Source organism: Bombina bombina, chromosome 6, assembly GCF_027579735.1.
Source record: "Bombina bombina isolate aBomBom1 chromosome 6, aBomBom1.pri, whole genome shotgun sequence".
Lineage (NCBI taxonomy): Eukaryota > Metazoa > Chordata > Amphibia > Anura > Bombinatoridae > Bombina > Bombina bombina.
Genome location: NC_069504.1, coordinates 177,154,756 through 177,174,044, shown reverse-complemented (window position 1 = coordinate 177,174,044; position 19,289 = coordinate 177,154,756). Strand labels below are relative to the sequence as shown.

The 19,289-nt window shown below is 39.6% G+C and overlaps 1 protein-coding gene across 1 annotated transcript in view; it reads left to right on the top strand.

Annotated features, from left to right (window-relative positions):
- Window positions 1-19,289, top strand: part of LSM8 (LSM8 homolog, U6 small nuclear RNA associated) — a 48,233-nt gene that overhangs the window by 15,390 nt on the left and 13,554 nt on the right. The window contains exon 3 of the mRNA XM_053716683.1: window positions 15,034-15,161. Coding sequence (XP_053572658.1) covers window positions 15,034-15,161 — 128 coding nt within the window. The remainder of the gene's footprint in view (window positions 1-15,033; window positions 15,162-19,289) is intronic.

Sequence of the window (19,289 nt, the reverse complement as noted above, 5' to 3'; positions counted from 1 at the left end):
TCAGTGGAATGGGGATTACTCAGACTTGTCCCCTACTCCTGAATCTGGATCAAGAGACCAGAAACTCTCTTCTATGGTGGCTTTCTCGGCCACATCTGTCCAGGGGGATGCCATTCAGCAGGCCGGACTGGACAATTGTAACAACAGACGCCAGCCTATTAGGTTGGGGCGCTGTCTGGAATTCTCTGAAGGCTCAGGGACAATGGAATCAGGAGGAAAGTCTCCTGCCAATAAACATTCTGGAATTGAGAGCAGTTCTCAATGCCCTTCTGGCTTGGCCCCAGTTAAAAACTCGGGGGTTCATCAGGTTTCAGTCGGACAACATCACGACTGTAGCTTACATCAACCATCAAGGAGGGACAAGAAGCTCCCTAGCAATGATGGAAGTATCAAACATAATTCGCTGGGCAGAGTCTCACTCTTGCCACCTGTCAGCAATCCACATCCCGGGAGTGGAGAACTGGGAGGCGGATTTCTTGAGTCGCCAGACTTTTCATCCGGGGGAGTGGGAACTTCATCCGGAGGTCTTTGCCCAAATACTTCGACGTTGGGGCAAACCAGAGATAGATCTCATGGCGTCTCGCCAGAACGCCAAACTTCCTCGCTACGGGTCCAGATCCAGGGATCCGGGAGCGGTTCTGATAGATGCTTTGACAGCACCTTGGAACTTCGGGATGGCTTATGTGTTTCCACCCTTCCCGCTGCTTCCTCGATTGATTGCCAAAATCAAACAGGAGAGAGCATCAGTGATTCTAATAGCGCCTGCATGGCCACGCAGGACTTGGTATGCAGATCTAGTGGACATGTCATCCTGTCCGCCTTGGTCTCTACCTCTAAGACAGGACCTTCTGATACAGGGTCCATTCAAACATCAAAATCTAACTTCTCTGAAGCTGACTGCTTGGAAATTGAACGCTTGATTTTATCAAAACGTGGTTTTTCTGAGTCGGTTATTGATACCCTGATACAGGCTAGGAAGCCTGTTACCAGAAGGATTTACCACAAGATATGGCGTAAATACCTATACTGGTGCGAATCCAAAGATTACTCCTGGAGTAAGGTTAGGATTCCTAGGATATTGTCCTTTCTACAAGAAGGTTTAGAAAAGGGTTTATCGGCTAGCTCATTAAAGGGACAGATCTCAGCTCTGTCCATCTTGTTACACAGGCGTCTGTCAGAAAATCCAGACGTCCAGGCCTTTTGTCAGGCTTTAGCTAGGATCAAGCCTGTGTTTAAAACTGTTGCTCCGCCATGGAGTTTAAACCTTGTTCTTAACGTTCTACAAGGAGTTCCGTTTGAACCCCTTCATTCCATCGATATAAAATTGTTATCTTGGAAAGTGTTATTTTTAATGGCTATTTCTTCGGCTCGGAGAGTCTCTGAGTTATCAGCTTTACATTGTGATTCTCCTTATTTGATTTTTCATTCAGATAAGGTAGTTCTGCCTACAAAACCTGGGTTCTTACCTAAGGTAGTCACTAACAGGAACATCAATCAAGAGATCGTGGTGCCTTCCCTGTGCCCGAATCCTTCTTCAAAGAAGGAACGTCTTCTACACAATCTGGATGTAGTTCGTGCCCTCAAGTTCTACTTGCAGGCAACTAAGGATTTTCGACAAACGTCTTCCCTGTTTGTCGTGTACTCTGGTCAGAGGAGAGGTCATAAGGCTTCGGCTACCTCTCTCTCTTTCTGGCTTCGTAGCATAATTCGTTTAGCCTATGAGACTGCTGGACAGCAGCCTCCTGAAAGAATTACAGCTCATTCTACTAGAGCTGTGGCTTCCACTTGGGCCTTTAAGAATGAGGCCTCTGTTGAACAGATTTGCAAGGCTGCAACTTGGTCTTCGCTTCATACTTTTTCCAAATTTTACAAATTTGACACTTTTGCTTCTTCGGAGGCTATTTTTGGGAGAAAGGTTCTTCAGGCAGTGGTTCCTTCTGTATAATGAGCCTGCCTATCCCTCCCGTCATCCGTGTACTTTTGCTTTGGTATTGGTATCCCAGAAGTAATGATGACCCGTGGACTTATCACACATAACAGAAGAAAACATAATTTATGCTTACCTGATAAATTCCTTTCTTCTGTTGTGTGATCAGTCCACGGCCCGCCCTGTTTTTTTAAGGCAGGTAAATATCTTTTAAATTATACTCCAGTCACCACTTCACCCTTGGTTTCTCCTTTCTCGTTGATTCTTGGTCGAATGACTGGGAGTGACGTAGAGGGGAGGAGCTATATGCAGCTCTGCTGGGTGAATCCTCTTGCATTTCCTGTTGGGGAGGAGTTATATCCCAGAAGTAATGATGACCCGTGGACTGATCACACAACAGAAGAAAGGAATTTATCAGGTAAGCATAAATTATGTTTTTTAGTCCGGATAGGCAGGTCACACAGCTAATGCCATTGGCCGAAACGCGTCAGCTGACCTGTGACGCTGCTGACACATCCGGATACTGTGATTACAGTGGAGGAAGAAACACTGGTCGTATTTTAAACGTGAAAGAAATAAAGGTGTTTTTATTGAAGCAAACTCCCCGGTTCATTCTTATGATGTATCAGTACATTTTTGCCTGATACCGGGTGGAGCCAAAGGAGACACGGCACATGCTGGGAGAGGAAAGTTTTTGCACTGGGCAGAAATGAGGAAGCCGCCATTGATCACAGCTTACCCTGAGAAGGAGATACAGTGGACGGAAGGGTGCTATTTTCAAACAGACAATATCACAGCAGTAGCATATGTCAATCATCAAGGGGGGACTTGCAGTCCTTTAACAATTAAAGAAATATCTCTGATACTTTCTTGGGCGGAATCCAACTCTTGTCAAATCTCTGTGATTCATATCCCACAATTGGGAAGCGGATTATCTCAGCTGTCATTCTTTACATCTGGGGGAGTGATCTCTCCATCCAGATGTGTTTTTTCAACTTGTGCAGATGTGAGGTCTTCCAGAAATAGATCTGATGGCCTCTCGTCTAAACAAAAAAGTTCCCAGATACCTTTCCAGGTCCAGGGATACTCAGGCAGAAATTATGTATGCTCTAGCAGTTCCCTGGTTTTACCAACCTGCTTACATTTTTCAACCTCTGGTTCTTCTTCCAAAGGTGATCTCCAAGATCATAATGGAACAATGTTATGTGTTTCTGATAGCACCAGCATGACCTCACAGGTTTTAGTATGCGGACCTTGTCCGAATGTCCAGTTGCCAGCCTTGTTCACTTCCTATAAGACCAGACCTTCAGTCTCAAGGCCCAGTTTTCCATCAGGATCTCAAATCTCTAAATTTGAAGGCATGGAAATTGAACACTTAGTTCTTAGTCATAGAGGTTTCTCTGACTCAGTAATTAACACTATGATACAGGCTCTTAAGTCTGTTTCAAGGAAGATTTATCATAGGGTTTGGAAAACATATATTTCATGGTGTTCCACTCATGATTATTCTTGGCATTCATTTAGAATTCCTAGGTTTTTACAGTTTCTTCAGGATGGTTTGGATAAAGGGTTGTCTGCAAATACTTTGAAAGGACAAATCTCTGCTCTTTCTGTCTTATTTCATAGAAAGATTGCTAAGCTTCCTAAAATTCACTGTTTTGTTAAGACTTTGATTCGTATTTATTAAATCAATTTCTCATCTTTGGAGTCTCAATTTGGTTTTAAAGATTTTGCAGGCTCCTCCTTTTGAGCCTATGCATTCGTTGGATATTAAACTACTTTCTTTCTATTTCTTTCTTTTGGATATCTCTTCTGGTAGAAGAGTTTCTGAATTGTCTGCTCTCTTGTGAGTCTCCTTATCTGATTTTCCATCGATAAAGCTCTTTAGGTCAAGTGCACTCAGTGTTGTGAACGGTGGAGCCTGTATTGAAATGGCTGAAGCATTATGCAGTAGCCAGGTAGGGACAGTATAGTACAAAGCATGTCTTGTGATAGGGAGTGTTACCGTCCGCAACTTGTCTTGTAGGCGTTTTTCAGTCCTACCGCTTTAGCGGAGACGGAATATATTGTGTCCTACCTTGTTTGCTGCCTTCGCTCCCTCCCTCCACTGCCTCGTATCACTTGGCTCTCTGCACTTTCCTGGAACAGACCACGGCTTCTTGCCGTCCTCTAGGTCTTCCACTGCGCTTTTTTGCAATGCTTCTTGTTATAGTCCAGGATAACTCCTTTCCATTCAAAACTTCTGAGACTCGTCTCATGCAAACTGCATATGGTCTTTCAAGTTAAAACAAACCAGCCGACTCGCGTTTCACCCGTAATCCTTTGCGAAAAGGGCTTCATCAGGGCTGTCATTCATTGGGTATGCCATTCTTTTATCAGGCTTGCTCCGCCTCTCTTTGCTTAATGGCATTTAAGGTGGACTATTGTTATTACAATGTACTTCACTTATTTCATTAGTCTTAATCCTTCTCATGCAAACATATCATTCGCTTTCATACAATGGCATTCACACTGTATATACAGTCATATATACATATTTACATCTTAATTCAGGAGATAAACCTCAACCTAGTTAAGATTTTCCAGGGTATACGTATACAGAAAGAAAACATACTTTAACCATACATGTAAACATTGATAATGTAGAATTAAACACCTTTTCATAGGATAATGCACATTTCTAGAATTCGGTTTATATGTACCCATCTATTTTCATCAATTTTACATATACATTCTTTAATTATTAGTAGAAAAGGACTTCTGTCCCAGTACGGTATTTCTTACATCTTTTGTTTTTACACATTTTTATATACAGTTGTGCTCATAAGTTTATATACCCTGGCAAAAATTATTTTTTGTGTTATTCATATTCTCTGAAAAATGGCCAAGAAATCTTGGCCATTTTTCAGAGAATATGAATAACACAAAAAACTTTTCCTTACACTCATGGTTAGTGTTTTGCTGAAGCCATATATTATCAATCAACTGTGTTTACTCTTTTTAAAGGGACAGTCTACACCAGAATTTTTATTGTTTTAAAAGATAGATAATCCCTTTATTACCCATTTCACAGTTTTACATAACAACTAAATATACCCTCCTAGCGCGATATCAGTACAGTAATCTCCCGGTCTGCAAGTTTCTTATGAAACCGTCGGGAGATTAGATACAGCGCCTCAGAGACAAATTAGTATAATTACACCCGCCTAGGGCAATGTCGGTACAGTAAACTCCCGGTCGGCATGTTTCTTATGTAACCGCCGGGAGATTAGATAAAGTGCCTCAGACTAAGCCTTATAACAAACAGGTAAACTAAATAAACCCGCCTAGGGAGAAGTCAATACAGTAATCTCAGAAACTAAGCCTATCAGTACAGTCATCTCCTGGTCGGCATGTGACAACAGAAACTACCCAAATGACCCTGATCAAAAGTGTGCATACCCCAGTTCTTAATACTGTGTATTGCCCCCTTTTAATATCAATGACAGCTTAAAGTCTTTTGTGGTATTTTTGGATGAGGCTTTTTATTTTCTCAGATGGTAAAGCTGCCCATACTTCCTGACAAAAAGCCTCCAGTTCCTGTAAATTCTTGGGCTGTCTTGCATGAACTGCACGTTTTGAGATCTCCCAGAGTGGCTCAATGATATTGAGGTCAGGAGACTGAGATGGCCACTCCAGAACCTTCACTTTTTTCTGCTGTAGCCAATGACAGGTCAACTTGGCCTTGTGTTTAGGATCATTGTCATGCTGGAATGTCCAAGTACGTCCCATGCACAGCTTCCGGGCTGATTAATGCGAATTTTCCTTCAGTATTTTTTGATAACATACTGCATTCATCTTGCCATCAATTCTGACCAAATTTCCTGTGCCTTTGTAGCCCCCCCCCCCCCAAAAAAAAACAAAAACATTTCACAGTAGGAATGGTGTACCTTTATTCATAGGCCTTGTTGACTCCTCTCCAAATGTAGTGTTTATGATTGAGGCCAAAAAGCTCAATTTTGGTCTCATCACTCCAAATGACTTTGTGCCAGAAGGTTTGAGGCTTGTGTCTGTGCTGTTTGGTGTATTGTAAGTGGGATACTTTGTGGCATTTGTGTAGTAATGGCTTTCTTCTGGCGACTCAACCATGCAGCCCTTCTTTCTTCAAGTGCCTCCTTATTGTGCATCTTGAAACAGCCACACGTCCTGTATTTCACACAAATTTATTTGTGGGTTTCTGCATCCCAATTTTCCTGGCAGTTGTGGCTGAAATTTTAGTTTGTCTATCTGACCGTGGTTTGGTTTCAACAGAACCCCTCATTTTCCACTTGTTGATTAAAGTTTGAACACTGCTGATTGGCATTCTCAATTCCCTGGATATCTTTTTATATCCCTTTCCTGTTTTATACAGTTGAACTACCTTTTCCCGCAGATCCTTTGACAATTCTTTTGCTTTTCCCATGACTCAGAATCCAGAAACTTCAGTGCAGCACTGGGTGAAAGATGCAAGGGTCTGTCAGGAGTCCAGAAACTTGTTGACCTTTTATATATATACACACACACACACACACACACACACACACACACACACACACACACACACACACACACACACACACACACACACACTACAAGCAAACAGATCACAGGTGAGGATCGTTACCTCTTTAATAGCCATTCAAACCCCTTTGTGACAACTTGTGTGCATGTTATCAGGCCAAAATCACCAGCCTATGTAAACTTTTGATCAGGGTCATTTGGGTAGTTTCTGTTGTCATTATGATTTAAAGAGTAAACAGTTGATTGATAATAAATGGCTTCAGCCAAACACTAACCATGAGCGAAAGAAACGTTTTTGTGTTATTCATATTCTCTGAAAAATGGCCAAGAAATGATAAATTCTGCCAGGGCCCAGAGGCAGAACTTTTAATAGTGAAAAATTTTCTGCAGTGTCTCTATGGAGCCAGTGTTGCTGTGTTTGTTGCCCTTACTCGGTGTGCATGAGGACAGGTTCATGTACAGGCTCGCTGATGTCTGCTGTACGTTCCCACAGTGTCAGTCTGCCTGGGAACCTGCTCTACTGTACTGCTGGGCATCTTTATGCTTATTTTGGAGGGACTGCTGCTTCATGCTTATACTGCTGATGTATTATATATGCTTCCTAAAGAATGGCACTTTTTATTTATATATATATGTGTGTGTGTGGAGATCACAGAAGCTGAAACTTTACCAAATAAATGTATTGGATAAATGGGGTTGTGCACCCTTACCAAGCCTCATTTGGGAAAAGCTTCAGCCTTTGTCATGTATAACAGAATATTTTTTTTCAACTCCTGAGGTTGTAATAAAAAAAAATAAATAAATAAAAAAAAAAATATATATATATTTATTAAAGAACAAAAAAACAAGTATTTTGTTTGGCTCCTTTACTCCTAGAATACATTTGTTAAGCCCTGACTTACCTTTTCTGCAATGTGCTGTTAACCTGTACCGCACTGGATTTCAGGAAGTGGGAGGAAATTTAAGAGTGAGGAACGTAGCAAATATTTACATTGAGATAGAATGGAACAGTGACAAGTGCAGGCAAATGTTTTCCACTGCCGTTCTTTCTGTGTTCTGCCTTGGGGTGCCAGGGTACGTAAACTTATGAGCACAACTGTATAGCCCAAGCAGGTTTTCAGTATCAAGATAGGCCTCGGGTTCTTGGATAGGGGGATAGATTCTCTTCAACTCATCACAAAAATGATCTTTTATTTATTATTAATGTTACTATAGGAAATTCAGTACTTATGATTTTTGTTTCTTATTATAAGAAACTGTCATATTCCATTTTTTCATTCAAGCCAAATGGGGATAACGTTTTCAAAGTATACATCCATTTAGTTTCTTTTTGTAGCAGGCATTTATCATCATCACCACCTCTTCCAGATATTATTCCTCTATCAATACCAATAAACTTAATTGATTCCGGATTTGATTCATGGTATTGCAAAAAATGCCTTGCCGCACTCGTGTCCCTAGAGGAGGTAATATCATCTCTGTGTTCTCTTATGCGGTCCTTGATTTGTCTTAGTTTTTCCGACCTAATACTTTGGACACGAACAATAGAGAAGATATACCACCCGAAGGACTCACAATTAGTAAAGTGCTTTATCTGACCTGTACCAAAAACTTTAGTTCTTACCATAAAAGGGCAATACATACATTTTCCACAAGGTGAATTACCTACTACTCTTTGTGAGCTTAGCCAATTGCCCATATGCGCGGATCTTACATAGTTGCTTGTCACCAGAGCGGGTCTTAAATTTTTTGCTCTCCTAGCCGTCATTAGTAAGATTGTTCCCACTACTTTTACACCTTCATCTTGAAGTAAGCAATGCCAGTTCTTTTTAAAGATTGATCTCAGGGTTTCCCACTGGCAGTTATATTACTAAATGTATCTAATTGACTTTCACCATATTTTCCCCCCTTTTCATATAGGAGTTTGTCTCTTTGTGTGTTTCTTGCTCTTTTTTATGGATTTTTTTTTAATAACCTCTTCTTAAAAATATGTTCTGCATCTGGTCTGCATGTTCCTCAAATTTCTTATTAATTGAGCAGTTCCTTCTTATCCTAAGGAACTGTCCCGTTGGTAAACCCTTCTTTAAACTTAGTGGGTGTGCACTAGAGGCATCAAGAATTTGTGGCTGTACTAGAGGCATCAAATAACTATTTGTGGCTGTACTCTTTCTATAATTCTCTGTAGTCAGAGCTGTACCTTGTTTCTTGATCTTAATATCCAAAAAATGCAATTCTAGCTTATTTCATACATTAGTAAAATAATGGAACTGAGAAGCGACTACAAACAAAGTTGCGGAAGGTAACACTCCCTATCATAGGGCATGCTTTGTTGCAAGCACTTATTAACAGCTAAACACTAACAACTGCTAACTTGCATCTGCTTAAACAATACGCTAATCTGCTTCTGCTGAAACATACGCTATATGCGTGCAAAATATCTGTGACTAAGTTGAGATATTAACTGACAACTATCTGCATATATGAACAGAAACTTGCTCCTGATTAATAATAACTGGATATGCTGTGAATTGCATGTCTTTTCTTTTTAACAGTGTACCAGCGCTGGCCACTACCAATTTAACCCCTTAACCACCGACGACGTATGGGGTACGTCCTCCAAAAAAATACAGTTAATGACCGAGGACGTACCGTCGTCTGTCTTTGAAAGCGGTGGAAACTTCCAGCCGCTTTCCTGTTATTGCAGTGATGCCTCAATATCGAGGCATCCTGCAATAACAATACTTAGCCATCCGATGCAGAGAGAGCCACACTTATTTTAGTACTGGCAGACTTTCTGCCAGTACTTAAGGTGGCGGGACAATTGTGGGGTGGGGGAGGGAAGAGAGCTGTTTGGGAGGGATCAGGGGGTGGGATGTGTCAGGTGGGAGGCTGATCTCTACACTAAAGCTAAAATTAACCCTGCAAGCTCCCTACAAGCTACCCAATTAACCCCTTCACTGCTAGCCATAATACACGTGTGATGCGCAGCGGCATTTAGCAGCCTTCTAATTACCAAAAAGCAACGCCAAAGCCATATATGTCTGCTATTTCTGAACAAAGGGGATCCCAGAGAAGTATTTACAACCATTTTTGCCATAATTGCACTAGCTGTTTTGTAAATAATTTCAGTGAGAAACCTTAAAGTGAAGGTAAAGTTTGAACTATCTATAAACACTATTCAATTGTTAACATCATAAATAATCTAATCGCTAACTTATTTTCTACATGTCATCATCTATTTCTCCAATAAACATGATTTATATTATCCCTACCGTGGTGTAACGGACTCCTCCCATCAGCCATTTCCTGATGTCTGACGTATAGAGCGGTCCCACTCGCTCAATACGTCTCTCTTAGGCTCGTTTACGTGGATCACAATAAGTACGCATGCGCATAAAGGGATTTCAGCCTCTGATCTTGTTTCCCATTTGGAGAAAGAAGCCTACGTATTGCAACAATTGCAATAGGCATGCGCAAAACAGGAGCGCTTTTCTTCCAAGGAAGAGAAAAGAATAGGAACGCATGCGCATATTGTCAAACAGGGCAATGACGTTGAATGACGGCCAGAATCTCAATTGGCTGCTGGAAAAACGTGACCAGCAAGTAAAAAAAAATTACATGAACGGGTTGAATTTACATATTGAAATAAAGTAAGTAAAAACGGCGAAAACAGACTTTAGAATAAAATTTTAAAAAATTGATGAATGAAAGTGCCATTCATTTAGGCTGGGCTGTATAATGCAATAATGAGATATAACTAACTTTACCTTCACTTTAAAGTTTGCGAAAAAGTGAGCGATTTTTTTTTTTTTTTTTTTTTTTTAATTTTTTTTTTTGTAATTTTTTTTTTTTATTTGATCGCATTTGGTGGTGAAATGGTGGCATGAAATATACCAAAATGGGCCTAGATCAATACTTTGGGTTGTACACTACACTAAAGCTAAAATTAACCCTACAAGGGGGGCGTGGCCAAGCAGTTAACATGGAAGGACGCATTATCTGCAGCTCGCCAGAAAATTTACCTAATCTGCCGAATTTTGCTTTCTAAGGACAGAATTTACAGCAGGGATTCCTGTTAATGGAAGTATGAGCTCAGGGCGAGCTGCTGGAACCTATTCTCAGCTATATTAAAAGTCTCTATTTTTACACTCGAAGGGCTGCGGCCTACCCGCATGAACTTGGCGTTTCCCCCCCCCCCCCCCTGGCCACCTGGGTTAAGGGGCCGTATACAGAGTCTTAAAGGGACATTATACACTCATTTTTTCTTTGCATAAATGTTTTGTAGATAATCTATTTATATAGCCCATAAAGTTTTTTTTTTAAATTAATGTATAGTTTTGCTTATTTTTAAATAACATTGCTCTGATTTTCAGACTCCTAACCAAGCCCCAAAGTTTTATGTGAATACGCTCGACTACCTACTCCAGCTTGCTCCTGTTTGTGTAAAGGGTCTTTTCATATGCAAAAGAAGGGGGAGGGGGGGGAGTGTCTTATTTGCCACTTGCAGTGGGCTTTCCAACTGCCTTTTCAACAGAGCCAAACTGACAGCTTCTAAGTAAGTTTTTAAACAGTTTTATACTGGATTTTTATATCAGTATCTGTGCATATTATTCTTTATACTAGTGTCTATTACATGCAGTTATATGAAAATGAGTGTATACTGTCCCTTTAAGGGAAGCTCCTACCACACCATCGGATAACACTCTGCCGTAGACCGTTTCCTTACCCTGCCTAACAGCTATGGATCGTGCCCAGAATTTGACGTGGGGGACTAGTAAAGCTTTTGAGGGATCACTACGGCCGACTAGAGCAGCATATGGATTCATTCATTGAGAGCCGCAAGTACCCAGAGGCAACGCAATCAACCTCCCCCCTTACAACGAATGTCCTGCCTAACATAACAGTTGCAGCGGAGCGGCAGATCTGACTGAGATACGCAGTAGGAGTGCACACACGGAGGTGATCTTTCTCTTATGTGAGGTAACTGGAGCCGTAGCTGCAAAAAGGCCCGCTCAGCAACCGGACTATCATGGGACCATGATGAGACTTGTTCAGGGGAAGTCTCAGACACCTGTAAGTAAGAGAAGATCTCAGGGAACATCCACCTATGTGTCTGTATGGCAGCTGGATTTGCTGCCCCGGTCCACCCTCACTGAACTACTTGAGTGCAAAATTGTACAACGTCCCTACTCACAAACGTTGGTTTGAAAGTCTCATGTGCTGCAGCCATAGAGTAAACCGGAGTGGGTTAGCTCTGAGAGTTCCGTGAGGGGCTATGTGCTGAACTTCAATGTGGACTTGATTTCACTGATTTTTTGCACAGCAGCTTAGTTATCTGTGTTCCCTTTTTTTTTAATTTTATTAGCTACACTTCTGTTTAGCTGGACATAATATTGGGTCCCTTATCTCTCATCCAGGTTAATGACGACTTTGCTGTCTGATGTTGTATTTTATATGTACTGGCTCTGAAGACATGCTTATAACTCAAACTATTGACACTCTAACCAATTACTACAGTCTCCTTACTATCATATGCTAAAAACCTCCTTGTGTGGGGGGTTGGATCATGGGTTATTCAATTGATTCATGTAAAACAGCTTATCCCTGTATTTTATAGTGCATATCCTAGTAGAATGTAAGTTCTCATATTTGCATACTAGCCTGTTTGAATGTTTTGGGGATGTGTAACTGTACATAGTGACAAGAGGGCTTGCCAAAGCTCTAGAGTGCTATTGAGATTTATTCATAGTGGTAAGGAGAGTATCCTGAAGACTGTAGTAGACAGCTTTTATAGTTGAACTTTTGAAGATAGAGGTGTAGGTCCTGGGTAAACCCTTATTGCAATGTTATTCCTATCATTAAAAGCCCTGGAGCGACTATAGCAGTCTAATAGATCTCCCGGGATTAAACACCTAGCAATAGTATCTGTACTAAACCTTGTCTCACATGGGAACATAGAGGCACAGTTACCCCTTTTATATAATATCTTCTGCTTCTTTACCCTTTACTATCCTCTGTTTATTTGGCAGAGTTAAGTAGTCTCTGCCCTGCTCGGAGAACCTTAGTTTGCTCTCTGAGCCCCACCACAGTGTATGTTGAATTTATATATCTTTATGTCCTCCCCTTACCCTTTTGTCTTTTTGTTTTATTCTTGGACCCACGTGGTCCTTGTGGCATAGGAGGATGAGCGAGTAGTTTAGGTCCATAAGTGACCTATCTTTACTTAAAACCCCCAGCTTAGTTGGCTTCATTAAGGCCCAAAAGTGGCCTCTACTGTTTTGTTTGAAGACTGGGACAAAAATGAGGGAAGTTTTAGGTTTGCTCCCCTAGCATTGTACCCTGCAATCTGTAACTAGCTACTGAACCTGTTATATGTGAACTTTAATGTAATGTGAGCAAAATATGTGTTTGGTTTTTCTCTCTCAATACAAATTTATAAAAATTAACCCTACAAGCTCCCTAATGAACCCCTTCACTTCTGGGCATAATACACGTGTGGTGCGCAGTGGCATTTAGTGGCCTAATTTCCAAAAAGCAACACCAAAGCCATATATGTGTCTGGTATTTCTGAACAAATGGAATCCCAGAGAAGCATTTGTGCCATAATTGCACAAGTTGTTTGTAAATAATTTCAGTGAGAAACCTAAAGTTAGTGAAAAAGTGAATGATTTTTTTTTATTTGATCGCATTTGGCGGTGAAATGGTGACATGAAATATACAAAAATAGGCCTAGATCAATACTTTGGGTTGTCTTCTAAAAAAAATATATATATACCTGTGAAGGTATATTTAGGGATTCCGGAAAGATATCAGTGTTCCAATGTAACTAGCGCTAATTTTGAAAAAAAAAGTGGTATAGAAATAGCAAAGTGCTACTTGTATTTTTTTGCCCTATAAATTGCAAAAAAAGCAAAGAACATGTAAACATTGGGTATTTCTAAACTCAGGACAAAATTTAGAACTATTTAGTATGGGTGTTTTTTGGTGGTTGTTGATGTGTAACAGATTTTGAGGGTCAAAGTTAAAGTGAATGTCAATTTTTCTGTTTTGTGTAATCTAGTTTTGTAGTGATTACTGAGATTAAGCATACCGCCGCAATAAATGTTTAATAAAATGTGTATTTTAATGTTTATTTTATATATGGCATATCGCTCATTCGCTTACCCGCTCCTCCCACTCACTGCTTCCTAATTTTCATCCATATTACGTAAACAGCAGTCCCACCCGCTGTTTACGTATAGGCACTGCACGCTCCCGTGTCTATTTTACATTGCGCATGCGTTACTTTTACGGAGACCTTTTACATCCACTAATCCAAAATTGACAATACAGAGGAAATGAAAGGAATCCGTATAAGAATGTAACGCTACCCGTGTTTATTAGTATTGCGCATGCGTGGAATGTGCACGAGCTTACAATAGATTAGCTCGGCACCAAAGACGAACGCATGCGCAATAAGGACCTATTACGTAATGAGAAGAGGGTGGGTCCCCCCATGGTTAGAGCCGTTATTGGCTATTAAGACATCAATCAAAAAGGTGAGCAACAGAGCGCGAATGCCGGGCGGAGGACGGTTTAGCCGCAAATTGATATAAATTTATGAAAATAAAGGTATCGATCTAGAAAATTTAAATTTGATGAATGAAACTCGGGTTTTTTATTGATATTTGATAGACTGCTGTTTAGAACGAAAGATGAGTTTACATTCACTTTAAAGTGTGTTGGGTTTTTTTTTTCTCATATTTTATAAAAAAAAATTTTTATAGTAAATTTATAAGATATGATGAAAATAATGGTATCTTTAGAAAGTCCATTTAATGGCGAGAAAAACGGTATATAATATGTGTGGGTACAGTAAATGAGTAAGAGGAAAATTACAGCAGAAATGTAAAATTAGCCTTGGTTCCAAACGGTCAGAAAATGGAAAAGTGCTCTGGTCACTAAGGGGTTAAAATAGATCAGTTTCTTTTTTGTGTGCACACATTTTTTTGGTTCTGGCAAGGACAGTAGACTTTATAGTTATAACAAGGAGCCATATATGCTACTCTATGCTCTAACTTTATATGGTTGTTTTTTTTTAATGTATAAATGGGTAATAACCTTTACTGCACCTGCAATATTCTTTTGGTTTCAGTCCTTGATTTTAGAACTGTATAAATAAATAGCTGTTTTTTCCAATTAAACAAGAGTGCTGTTTTCCCTGTCATCTAAAGGTATCTCTAGACTTTGAGATCCTAATCTCTATCTGGTATTTTTTTGTTTGAATTAATGCAATCTAATTTTACAATATCATGTAGAAAAAACTGGCCGCACTCAAATGAGGTTTAAAATTTCTTTGTTAAACAAGAGTTTAAAAAAAGAATATATGGGAGTGTTCCAAAAATGTCTTGTTTGTTTCACGCCTACATGGATGCTTACTAAAAGACTATATAACTTTTTTTTTTTTTTTTTTTTTTTTTTAAAAAATCAGTTATTTTTCTGTTTGTGTGGGGTTGTTTTTTTTTTTTTTTTCTTCTAACCCTTGTTTATCTTTGCCATTGATTTTCTCTCTTTATTTCTGCGTTTAGGGAACCCTCAAAGGTTTTGATCAGACAATAAACTTGATTTTGGATGAGAGTCATGAAAGGGTATTCAGTTCTTCACAAGGAGTGGAACAAGTAGTGTTGGGATTGTATATTGTAAGAGGAGATAATGTGTGAGTATAATATTATTTTTTTTTTTTGTTTGTTTTTAACAAATCTGTTTCCTTTCCTATGCTCATCGGTTAGCAGACTTAAAGAGATACTAAACCCAAATATTTTTCTTTCATGATTCAGCTAGAGCAGTGGTCTCAAAGTACAGGCCCTGGGGCCATTTGCGGCCCCCAAGATAGTTTCATAGGGCCCTTCTTTGTTTAATAGATAAACCATTAATTTTGGCTGTCAATTCTTTTTTAGGGTTCTTAGAAGTGTAACTAGTTGATGTTCTATATAGGCACTCGCACAATAAATACAGGGAGTGCAGAATTATTAGGCAAATGAGTATTTTGACCACATCATCCTCTTTATGCATGTTGTCTTACTCCAAGCTGTATAGGCTCGAAAGCCTACTACCAATTAAGCATATTAGGTGATGTGCATCTCTGTAATGAGAAGGGGTGTGGTCTAATGACATCAAAACCCTATATCAGGTGTGCATAATTATTAGGCAACTTCCTTTCCTTTGGCAAAATGGGTCAAAAGAAGGACTTGACAGGCTCAGAAAAGTCAAAAATAGTGAGATATCTTGCAGAGGGATGCAGCACTCTTAAAATTGCAAAGCTTCTGAAGCGTGATCATCGAACAATCAAGCGTTTCATTCAAAATAGTCAACAGGGTCGCAAGAAGCGTGTGGAAAAACCAAGGCGCAAAATAACTGCCCATGAACTGAGAAAAGTCAAGCGTGCAGCTGCCAAGATGCCACTTGCCACCAGTTTGGCCATATTTCAGAGCTGCAACATCACTGGAGTGCCCAAAAGCACAAGGTGTGCAATACTCAGAGACATGGCCAAGGTAAGAATGGCTGAAAGACGACCACCACTGAACAAGACACACAAGCTGAAACGTCAAGACTGGGCCAAGAAATATCTCAAGACTGATTTTTCTAAGGTTTTTTGGACTGATGAAATGAGAGTGAGTCTTGATGGGCCAGATGGATAGGCTCATGGCTGGATTGGTAAAGGGCAGAGAGCTCCAGTCCGACTCAGACACCAGCAAGGTGGAGGTGGAGTACTGGTTTGGGCTGGTATCATCAAAGATGAGCTTGTGGGGCCTTTTCGGGTTGAGGATGGAGTCAAGCTCAACTCCCAGTCCTACTGCCAGTTTCTGGAAGACACCTTCTTCAAGCAGTGGTACAGGAAGAAGTCTGCATCCTTCAAGAAAAACATGATTTTCATGCAGGACAATGCTCCATCACACGCGTCCAAGTACTCCACAGCGTGGCTGGCAAGAAAGGGTATAAAAGAAGAAAATCTAATGACATGGCCTCCTTGTTCACCTGATCTGAACCCCATTGAGAACCTGTGGTCCATCATCAAATGTGAGATTTACAAGAAGGGAAAACAGTACACCTCTCTGAACAGTGTCTGGGAGGCTGTGGTTGCTGCTGCACGCAATGTTGATGATGAACAGATCAAAACACTGACAGAATCCACGGATGGCAGGCTTTTGAGTGTCCTTGCAAAGAAAGGTGGCTATATTGGTCACTGATTTGTTTTTGTTTTGTTTTTGAATGTCAGAAATGTATATTTGTGAATGTTGAGATGTTATATTGGTTTCACTGGTAAAAATAAATAATTGAAATGGGTATATATTTGTTTTTTGTTAAGTTGCCTAATAATTATGCACAGTAATAGTCACCTGCACACACAGATATCCCCCTAAAATAGCTAAAACTAAAAACAAACTAAAAACTACTTCAAAAACTATTCAGCTTTGATATTAATGAGTTTTTTGGGTTCAATGAGAACATGGTTGTTGTTCAATAATAAAATTAATCCTCAAAAATACAACTTGCCTAATAATTCTGCACTCCCTGTATAAATACAAGCGTCCAGTGTAGACTCCCACCATGCACTGCTTGGATAAATGTAATTTTTAACATTGTTATACAGTTCCAGAACGATCACTTCACTTGGCACTCGCAAGATAAATGTAGACAATTGTATATGTCTGTTGTGGGCTACAACTCCCACCATGCACTACTACTTGGGTAAATGTCACTTCCAGTTCCTAGTATATCTAGCACTTATTCAGTTCAAGCGGCCTCCCTGGGCGAAGAGCACTTGGCCAGGGGCCCCCAGATACATTGAGTTTGATACGCCTTAGAGAGAGCATACCATTTTTTTAAGCAAATTTCTAATTTATTACTTTTATCAATTTGTCTTCATTCTCTTGGAATCTTTATTTGAAAAATCAGGAACAAAAGCTTTGCAGCCAGGCCAATTTAGGTTCAGAACCTGGGTTGCACTTTCTGATTGGATAGCTAAATGTAGCCACTAATCAGCAAGCCCTATCCAGGGTACTGAACCAAAAATAGGCCAGCTCCAAAGCTTTTATTTCTGCTTTTCAAATAGAGATACCAAGAGAATGTAGTAAAATTGATAATAGGAGTAAATGAGAAAGTTGCTTAAAATCACATGCTCTATCTGAATCATGTATTGACATACAAACTGCTTCATGTACTTCCTTTAAGTCTATGGGTTTTTGAAATGTATGTTTTTTTTTTTTTCTTTTTTATAAGAAAACTCTTATTTGGCTTTTAAAGATTATGTACATACTGGGTGCTTTTGATAAGTAATCAGAATTTTTTTTTCTGCTATTGAATGTACTGATATTTTTCTGAAGCACATTTACAATCCAGTAAACAAATCGGGTTTTTGAAATCTTAAACAAATAGCAGCGCTCACCTAGGTGAAGTGTCAGAAAAGAAACTAATTAGCCGAACTTTTAAACCGAACCTTCAAAAATATTAATATATGGGACTGTTCCCTCAATGTTACACTACCCAATTTCACAGATTCAAATAACAATTGTATGTGTATATATACACTTCAAAGATATTTGCACACTTGTAAATATTTGTAATGATCTTAAAGGCTATACCAGCCTTAAAACATACTTTATCTTCTGAGGAATGTCTATTTCCTGCGTGCAACAATATCTTTAATTCAATCTTGGAGTCTGGTGCCGCCTTTCTCAAGGACTGCGATAGCCTGTCAGTCCTCTGGAAACGAATACTGTGAAATAGACAAAAAAGGGACAGGCGCACCAGCGACTCATGGTATCGATTTATTACAGCTTAAAGGGACAGTCTACACCAGAATTTTTATTGTTTAAAAAGATGGATAATTCCTTTATTACCCATTCCCTAGTTTTGCACAGCCAACACAGTTATATAAATACACTTTTTACCTCTGTGATTACCTTGTATCTAAGCCTCTGCAAACTGCCCCCTTATTTTAGTTCTTTTGACGGACATCCATTTTAGCCAATCAGAGCTGGCTCACCTGAACTCCACGTGCGTGAGCACAGTGTTATCTATATGACACACATGAACTATCACCCTCTAGTGGTGAAAAACTGTCAAAATGCCCTGAGAGAAGAGGCAGCCTTCAAGGCCTAGAAATTAGCATATGAACCTTTCAGGTTTAGCTTTCAACTAAGAATACCAAGAGAACAAAGCAAAATTGGTGATAAAAGTAAATTTGAAAATGGTTTAAAATGACATTCTCTATCTGAATCATGAAAGTTTATTTTGGTCTAGACTCTCCCTTTAAGTACACACACACATACAATATATTGCACTTACTATAAGTAAGTAAAAAAACAAGACTTTATAAAAATTATTTCGGATAGTTCTTTGTATGCTCCCAAAGCTACCGGTTCCTCTGATCGAGTGTCTGTGATGTCAAATGGATGGGGCTTATTATAGGTGGCATAAATCTGAGCTCAGGATACCACCACCACCTGTAATAAGCCCCATCCGTTTGACATCATGGACACTCAATCACAGGAACGGGCAGCCTTGGGAGCATACAAAGAACTATCTGAAAGGATTTTTATAAAGGCTCGTTTTTGTTACTTCTAGTAAGTGCAATATATTGGGTGTGTGTGTACTTAAGCTGTAATAAATAGATACCGTGAGTCGCTGGTGCTCCTGTCCCTTTTTTTTTTTTTTTTTTGTCTATTTCACAGCTTTTTTTGAAATGGTGCAACAATTCTATATGTGCAAATGGCATAGGAGAGAAGACTTAATTTTACTTTCAATGGTGGCAGATTCAACAGATATTTTTAACAAAATCCTA